Raw genomic sequence first — 8,997 nt, forward strand, 5'->3', positions numbered from 1 at the left:
GGTAAGCCTTCTTGGATATGGGACAGGTGAACTGGGTCTTTATATTCTTGCTACCAAAGCAGTGAAGTTAAAAACTGTGGCATCCAGCCTCCAAGATACCCCTCAATGATCCCCACTTCCTGGTATTTGTACCCTATGGGGTCCCCTCCATATTGTATTATGGTGGGTCTGTGTGATCAATAGTGTACTGTCAAGCTGAGGGATATCACTTTCGAGATAAGGTTATACAAAGGCTCCTGCCTCTATCTTGAATGAGCTGATTCTCTGATCCCTACTCTGGGGGAAGCAAGCCACCATGTCTTGAGTACATTCAAGCTATCCTATGACAAGTGCACAAAGGGAGGAACTGAAGCTGCTAGCCAACAGACAGTGAAGAACTGAAGTCTTCTCAAAGCAACTGTGAGTTATTTTCCACCCTCAGTCAAGCCTTGAGATTATTGCAATACTAGCTGATATCTTTTATTATTATTACTATTGTAAAATACACCCCACATAAAGTTACCCATTTGAACCATTTTTAAGTGTACAGTTCGGTAGCACTAAGTCTCTTCATGTTATTGTGCAACTATCACAATACCATTCACCTCCAGAACTATTTTTATCTTTCCAAACATAAACCATGCAGATGCACATATGGGTACTTAAGGGAAAAGTCATATCTTGATATACTTACATTACTACTAATAATGATTTAATAAACTTAAAACCAATATTCAATTGTTTATTATAAATAATTTACAAATTAAATTAAAAAATAATTGCAGACAATGGACAAAAGAGAACAGAGACAAGAAAAAAGTAAACCAGAGAAATCCAAAACCTGGCACAAAATGCACTGCTTAAAACCTGGCCCTTCTAGACTCAAAAGACTATCTTACTAAAATTTCACCCCTACCCCAACACAACTCCGCTGTACAAAGTCACTGAACAGACAAAGCTCACCCCAGGTGGAACTGCCCTCTCAGAAAAAATGAATACTTTTGAAGAATTAAAAAAATACAGTTTGTTTGAAATGTCATTAAAGAAAGGGTCTCTCAAGACTAGATTTAAAAAAGTTTCCTTTCTTCTGTCACCTCAGTATGGTCAAAAATGTCAATCTGTCTAAAAAGACTTCTTAAATTTAATCACCACTCCTATAATTTATATACATAACCCAATTAGGGTCTACTTTGATATTCTACTCCTAAAATATGTTTCCTGTCCCATACCCTATTTATGTTAAAATCCAGGAGGAAGTATGTACTTTTATTTTCGAAGCTTTCTTTTTACTGTATGCCCTGCTGGAGTTTAAGCTTACTGGACTTTCTGATTTACATTCTGCTGGCTTTCACCATCTTCACTTTCCAGATGAAGTGTCCCTTTAATCCTTCTCAATTTAGATCCTGACATTAGGGAGGGACAACCTATGCTGGCAGTCAGTTCCTGATATTTGGCATAAACTGCACAAACTTGTGAGAGCGCCAAATCCTAACCACTAGACCACCAGGGAAGGTAAACTGCACAAACATGTAAAGGAGCATCAGACTACACAGGTAAAATTCCAGATCTGACCTTCAATGGTCTCTTGATAACCCGATGGAGACAGAGAGAAGGGAGAGAGGAGACAGGGCCGACAGCAGGCCCTGGAACAGCACTTTTCAGATGGTGGCTAACACTGAGGTAGAAATTTTTCAGAGACAGAAGTACCCTGGAGGCTTAGGCAAGAAGACATCAAGAATATGCCCTGCTCTGGGGGCTGCACCTTTGTCTCCTCCTGCAGAGGGCTTGGTGCTGTTGGCCTCTCTGGGTCCTTCATTTCAATGCAAATGGACTGAGTAGGTGTTATTGAATTTGCATCGAGTTGCACCAACATCATGTAAGTGTAAGAATATAGTATTTGTCCTTCCATCACTGGCTTATTTTACTTAGCATAATGACCTCAAGGTTCATCCCTATTGTATCATGGATGACAAGATTTCCTTGGGCTTTTTAATGCTGGGTAATATTCCATCGTGTGTATACACTATATTTTGTTTGATTATTGATCTGTTTGATGATGGACACTGGTGTTGCTTCTGCCTTCTAGCCACTATCAACCATGCTGCTATAAATATGACATCTTGATGTAACCTCACCAAAGATCCTCTTCCAGAATAACCTAGTTAAGACATTTCCAGATTCCTGACCATCAGAATCTGTGAGAAAATAAATGTTTATGATTTAAGCTGCTAAGTTTTAGAGTAATTTATTACATAGCAATAGATAATAAAAAAAACTATTTCAGGGACAGTGATGGTGGAAAGAGAAGCTGATTAAGCCTTACATGAATAATGATAATGATCAGCTTGATAATAATAATAATAAAAGTGTTAAGAGCCTACTATGTAAGCCCCTGTGCCTTTTACCATTGCATTCTTACAAGTATATAGAAACATGTTATTCCTTTCTTTCTTAAAGATGAGGCTGAAACTGAGGCTCAGGGAGGTCAGGAGACTTTCCCAAGGCCACACAGCTATTAAATAGAAGACGTAGAATGACAGTGTAGGTCTGACTCAGGCACAGCCTGTTACCATGTGATACAATTGCCTCAATGCAAAAAGCATGGGCAGATGGGCTCCGGGATGTTTTAAGAAATGGTGATTAGGATATGGTGGGCAGAAGAAAAGTGTCCTGTGTCTTCACTGGGGGCACTAATTCTCCTCCCTCCCCATAAGAAGACCCTGGAAGGCTGACCAAGAGTTCACTAGGATTCTACAGTTGGGTGAAATACTCGTGTTAAGCACTATGGTGAGCACCATGTGGAGTCGAGTCCTAGACTGATCTTGGCCAAGATTTTGATACATAACTAAGGGGTTGATCGGAGTATAGGGAAGTGATGGAGAGAGAGAGACAGTCCATGCAGAAGAGATAGAATATGCCATGGTTTGGAGATATGACATGGTCTGTGTCTAGGAATCTAGCTAGAATATAAACAATGATTGAAGGTAGCCAGGTGAGCAGGAACCAGGTTATAGAAGATCCTGGGTATCTTTTTGGTTAATATCAGCACCAAAGAAGCCTTAAGGTCATTGGTTCATGTCTTCTCTCCTGCAACGGCAAAATTCATATCCTACTCATCTTACCTATACTCAACATTTAAGAGGGTTTTTGTTCTTTTTTTCCTCTTACATTCAGGATGAATTTGGCATCAACTTGAGGCAGCTCGTGCACAAAAATGCAAGATCCATTAGGCCAGGCAGAGAAAAGAGTCCAGGCTGCTTTCACCCAACCAGTGTCCGTTGTATTCCACATAATGTCTGACTCCGTCAACGCCACCCACCGCCTGCCAAAAATTAGAAAAAGTCAGCACCCTTCTCAATGACTCTTCCTTTAAAAAGGGTTACATTGTCCATATCACTGTATTTGGAGCCCTGCCCACCGTGGGTACTTGCTTAAGTTTGGCAAAACTATACAAGAGCCATCAAGTTAACCATTATCTCAACAAGCATTTCTTGAATATTTTTGATGTACGTATGCCTGAAGCTGAGGATACAGAACTAAAAAGACAGATCCCATGTTTTTGAGGAGTTCACAGTCTAGTGGAAATAACATGTAAGGATGCAGATAATCTCAATACAGTGTGAGGAGGGCACTTTATTCAGCCAACATTTATTTAGCACACAATCTGGACTTAGCATTAAGGATACAGAAATGAACGATTAGTCTTGCTTTGAGGGGCTTATAGTTTAGTATGTGTAAACATCCAGGAAGCCTCTGGACAGCATGATTTAATAGAGTTAGCACAAAGCCTTGTGCAGTTACAGAGGATAGGCACCTAACCAGAACAAGGGTAGATATGGGGTCTGAGAAATGCTTCTGCAAAGGAGGTGATGCTTGATTTAGATGTAAAGGATGCATAAGAATTGCATAGGTGATACAGAGAGAGAAGGAAGAGCATCTCAGGAAGGGGAAACAGTTTCTGCTATCTGAAGATAGAAAAGATGTCCTGCTACATCGGACTCCAGGACACAGGCAGTCCTGGCCTATCTCCTCCCCTTTGACTGCTCCTTCTCAGTCTCCTCTGCTGAATCCTCTTGATCTCCCCCTTTGATGCAGAACTTCTGATCTCATCCAATCTCATGGTCTGAAATACCAACTTTATGCTGATAAATTCAGCAAGCATGCATCTTTCTCATTAACTCAAGACATATATACATGTCCAAATACCTACTCAAGAGAGCAACACTTTTGGCTGGGCACTATGGCTTGCGCCTATAATCATAGCACTCTGGGAGGCCAAAGTGAAAGGATCCCTTGAGCTCAGGAGTTCGAGACCAGCCTGAGCAGGAGCAACCCATCTCTAATAAAAATAGAAAAAATCATCTGGCTATCATGGCAGGCACCTGTGGTCCAACCATTCAGGAGGCTGAAGCAGGAGGATTCCTTGAACCCAGAAGTTTAAGGTTCCCGTGAGCTATGATGATGCCATGGCACTCTATCCTGGGGCAACAGAAGGAGGCTCTGTCTCAGAAAGAAGAGAGAGAGAGAAAAAAAACATTCCAACACTCCACTTTTAACTAGGGAGGTGGATATGTATAATAAACCTCTCAAGTCTCAATGCCAAAAGTGAACTTTTTGTTTTCTCCCAGCAGACAGCTCATCCCACAGTCTTTTCCCTATCATCTAATGCTTCTGGTAGTTCAGGTCAGACAACTTTATGTATCATCATTCCTGACTTTTCTCTTTTATTACACCTTTAATCTGGAAGCAAATCTTATTAGGTCTATGTTCAAAATACATTCAGAATCGCATCTTTTCTCCCTCTACTACTACTGCCCTGGGAAAGCCACTGCATGTGCTGGTCTCTTGATTGGTCCTAAGCTTCACTGTTTTCCCAACATTTGGAGTAAGCCTTTTAAAAAACAAATCAGATTATGTCACTCCTTTGCTCAAAATATCCAATGTTTCTCAAAAACATTAAACATAGAATTAGCATGTGATCCAGCAATTCCACTTCTGAGTCTAAATCCACAAGAATTAAAAGCAGGGTCTCAAGCAGACATTTGTATCCCACTGTTCATAGCAACATTATTGACAATAGCCAGAATGTGAAGGCAACCTAAGTGTCTATCGCCAGATGAATGAATTTTTTTTTGCAGTTTTTGGTCAGGGCTGGGTTTGAACCCGCCACCTCTGGCATATGGGGCCTGCACCCTACTCCTTTGAACCACAGGCGCTGCCCCATGTGAATGGATTCTAAATATGCAATATACCTATATGACAGGCTATGTTTTAGTCTTAAAAAGAAAGAAAATTCTGACACACATTACAGCATGGATGAACCTTGGGGGACATTATGCTAAGTAAAAGTCAAATTTCAAAACAAAAGAACAAATATTGTATGTCACCACTTACATGACATGCCTAGATTAACAAATTCATCAAGATGGAAGGCAGAATAGATGTTACTGGGAGCTAGAGGTGAGGGTGAAGGGGCGTTGTTGTGTTATGGCTACACAGTTTCTGTTTGGAAGGATAAAATAAGGCCTGGAGATGGATAGTGATGATAGATATGCAAGAATATGAATGTATTGAATGACATTGTAGTGTCAAAAAATGGTTAAGATGCTAAATATTATTTATATTTTGTTACAATTGAAACAAACAAACAAACCTGTTTTCAGAGTAAAGCTCAGAGACTTCAAGATCTTACCTAATTTGCTCCTTGTTGGTTCTCTGATGTGAAATTTGCCACTTTTACCCTCTCTCCACCTCCTCCACCTCCCTCACCCACTTTTTGCTTTTGGACCCTTCCAACAAGCTGCCCCTGTACCTTCCACTGGCCACAAAACCTAGTCCATAGCTGCAATGGGAGTGTTCAATCATCTTGGGGGTTCCAGTGGTCCCGCTGGTGAAGTAGATAACCATTGGATCTTGACTCTTGGTCCTCACACAATTGTGCTCTGTAGATGCCTCTCTGTAAAAATGTAAAAATACTAGGTAGTACTACCATAGTAAAAACAGTTTGTGTCACCAATAATATGTATAATCACAATATGACCACCGCTTTGCCAATACCACATGCGAGGTGCTATGCCATACCATCTATAACACCTCTTGGGATGGGTACTATCATTATAACTCTTCTGAAGATAAGGAAATTGCAATCAGAATGGTTACTTGATTCATTCAAAAGCATCCATGCTCTTTTACCAGGGCAGGAGAACTGTGCTGTGGAACACACATGTCCTTGTTCATAACTTGGCATACATAGACACAGCCCTACCCAAATTCCTCATAATTTAGAGCTATTTCCTAAAGGTTGCCCAAATTCTGGGGATTGACATCTGAGTAATTCCCAAATTTTTGTGATCCAGAGAATCAGCTAACCCAATGGTTCTCAATCCTAGCTGTACCTTGAGGTCCCCTGATAAGTTTTTAGAAGAAATAACATTACTTGGGCCCCACATGAACAAAATAAAATCAGAATCTTTGATTGAAAAATAGAGAAATCTCCCCAGGTAATTCTAATGACAGCCAAAGTTGAGAAATACTGATCTAGGCCAACTTGGCTACTCATCAAAATGACAAGGGGCTGATTTTTAAAAAATGCAGATTCCTAGGGCCCTTGGTCAGATATGTCGAGTCAAAGAGGTAAGATGTGGGAACTTGGGATCTGTATTTAAAAGAGCAATCAGGTGAATCTGATGCAGTTAGTGTGAGATAGGCATTTTGGACTCTATGGTGTAGTCCCCTGAGCAGCTTATTTTGGGTTCTGGCCTCCATTCAGGGCAAAGTTTCAAATCCCCAGGTAGGCTTCCACCAGGGCCGTTCTCTAAGGAAAATGTGGCTTTGACTTCATTCACTAACTACTTTTAGGAATACTGGGAAAATCACTTTAATTTTCCAAGTCTCAGTTTCTTCACCTGCAAAACTGGGTAGAAGTGCACAACGTAGGTTTGTTTGGTTTTTTCCCCCCAAGGGTTAAATAAGATGATGGCTTATTTATTATGGTGTTCTGGACACTCACAGTTATGTTTATCACAAAATGAAAGTTCATTAAACTTTGCTGCGTGAATGAATATAGGTGAATGACCACTAGCACAGTACCTAGCATACACTAAGTACCCAGTACATGGCAACTATTTCATTATTAATTGACCACCTGCCATGTACTAATTGCATCATATAGGTTATCTCATATATTATACTAATAATAACCACTGTCACCATTATAGAGGCAAATGAGGCTCATAAAAGCTAGTGACAAATCCAGCACTGATTGAATGAATGACCTTGAATGCTAAGGTGATCACCAGAATTATGCCTCGGGTCAGTTGGCTGCCAAAGCTTTCCTCGCTTCACTCTCAATTTGGAATCAACAGTGCATGTCATGTCTCATTGCTTAAAAGAAAAATGCCTTGACTTTATTTTTGTGCTGTTGTCTTAGAGACCCCCAGCTCACCTGAGGAGTTCCCTGAAGTTCAACCACCCTGGCCGACTACTGTCAGACACCAGCAGCTTAGTCTGGAGGGAGGGACAGTCACCACTAATGGCATCCACCCTCTGAGCTAGGGAGTCACTGGTGATAATGGCCTTGGCCTTGCTTGACTGTAGCCGGTACTTGAGGTCCTTCTCCGTCAGCTGAGAGATACCCGGAATCATGATTGTTCCTGACAGCACACAGAGAGATTTTGACTGAATAGTGTAGAGGCCAGAGGGGAGGGCAGGAAGGGGCTAGAAAGGGTTGTGGTGCCTGGGCTGGAAGATGTAATAATAACAATAGTACTGAAATCCAGAAAATATTTACAGAGCATTTACATGTGCTAAAAATTTCAATGAATTTATGTACATTATTTCATTGAATTTGTGCAACTCTGAGAAAGTACATTCTATTATTATATTTACTTTGTAGATTTAAGAAAAAATCCCATGACTTAGACCTTTATGCCTTAAATAAATGGATTAACTTGCCCAAGATCACACAGTTAATAGGCAGTAGAGCTGTAATTGTGAAGCAAGACAGAGGTAAACCTCTTGACCCTTGTATTATATTGCCTTAGAGATTACCTGGCTCAGCAGTTTTCTATGCCTTTCAAACAAAATGCCAGTGAATCATAATCATCACATGGTGAAGGGTTGCTGGTGGGTGTGCTTACGGGGATGAAGAAGGTATAGCAGGTGGGGGCTCCAGGACCCCCATATGGCTTCAACCAAAACCACTCTAAGGTTAGCTGAGCCCATCCCCTCCCAAGGGGTAGGTGTGAGGAAGCAGAAATCAAGAGCAAATTTTAATCAGATACTTGAAAACCTCTTGAGTGACTAAGAATGCAGGTTAAAACACTCTATTTGTCCAACATTCTCATCTCACAGATGAGAAGAAAGAGGTCACTAAAAGAATCCAAACATGTGTACTCGTTGTTTAGCTCCCACTTTTAAGTGAGAATGTGTAGTATATTCTGTTTGAGTTATTTCACTTAGGATAATGGCCTCCAGTTTCACCTATGTTGCTGCAAAGACCACGATTTTGTTTTTTTACGACTCAGTAGTACTCCATGTAGTATCCAGTCATGTTATATTTTATTGTTATATTAAGAAAGTCTGGCTATTTCCAGACAGATCTCATATATATATATATGTACACATACCCACACACACATTATTTTTTCTTTCTCTAATCATCCATCAATGTACAATTAGGTTGAGTCATAGGTGTACAGAGTGAAATAATAAACTATGGAGACTCCAAATGGTAGGAGAGATATAAAATTGCCTATTGGATGTACACTAAAAGCCCAGAATTCACTACTGTGCAATATATACACACAATGAAAATGCACTTGCACCTCCTAAATCTATAATAATAATAATAATAATTAGTCATCCTGCCACAACCAGTTAGTGATGGCAGAAGACAGAGGCAGGAGTCAATCTCAAATAACGTGACAACCAAACCTAAGTTTTTATTGACCTTCATTCTCAAAGTTTTGCAGAATTTAAATCCCAGAATTTAAACTTTTGGAGGTGAATAATGTGGTT

The 8,997-nt window shown here is 40.3% G+C and overlaps 1 protein-coding gene across 1 annotated transcript in view; it reads right to left on the minus strand.

Annotated features, from left to right (window-relative positions):
* ACSM5 (acyl-CoA synthetase medium chain family member 5) overlaps positions 1–8,997 on the minus strand; it is a 39,067-nt gene that overhangs the window by 20,025 nt on the left and 10,045 nt on the right. The window contains 3 exon segments of the mRNA XM_012805863.2: positions 3,148–3,301; positions 5,792–5,935; positions 7,424–7,631. Coding sequence (XP_012661317.2) covers positions 3,148–3,301; positions 5,792–5,935; positions 7,424–7,631 — 506 coding nt within the window.

The sequence above is a fragment of the Otolemur garnettii genome, unplaced genomic scaffold (assembly GCF_000181295.1).
Source record: "Otolemur garnettii isolate 467f Iridium unplaced genomic scaffold, OtoGar3 scaffold00044, whole genome shotgun sequence".
NCBI classification, from domain to species: Eukaryota; Metazoa; Chordata; class Mammalia; order Primates; family Galagidae; genus Otolemur; species Otolemur garnettii.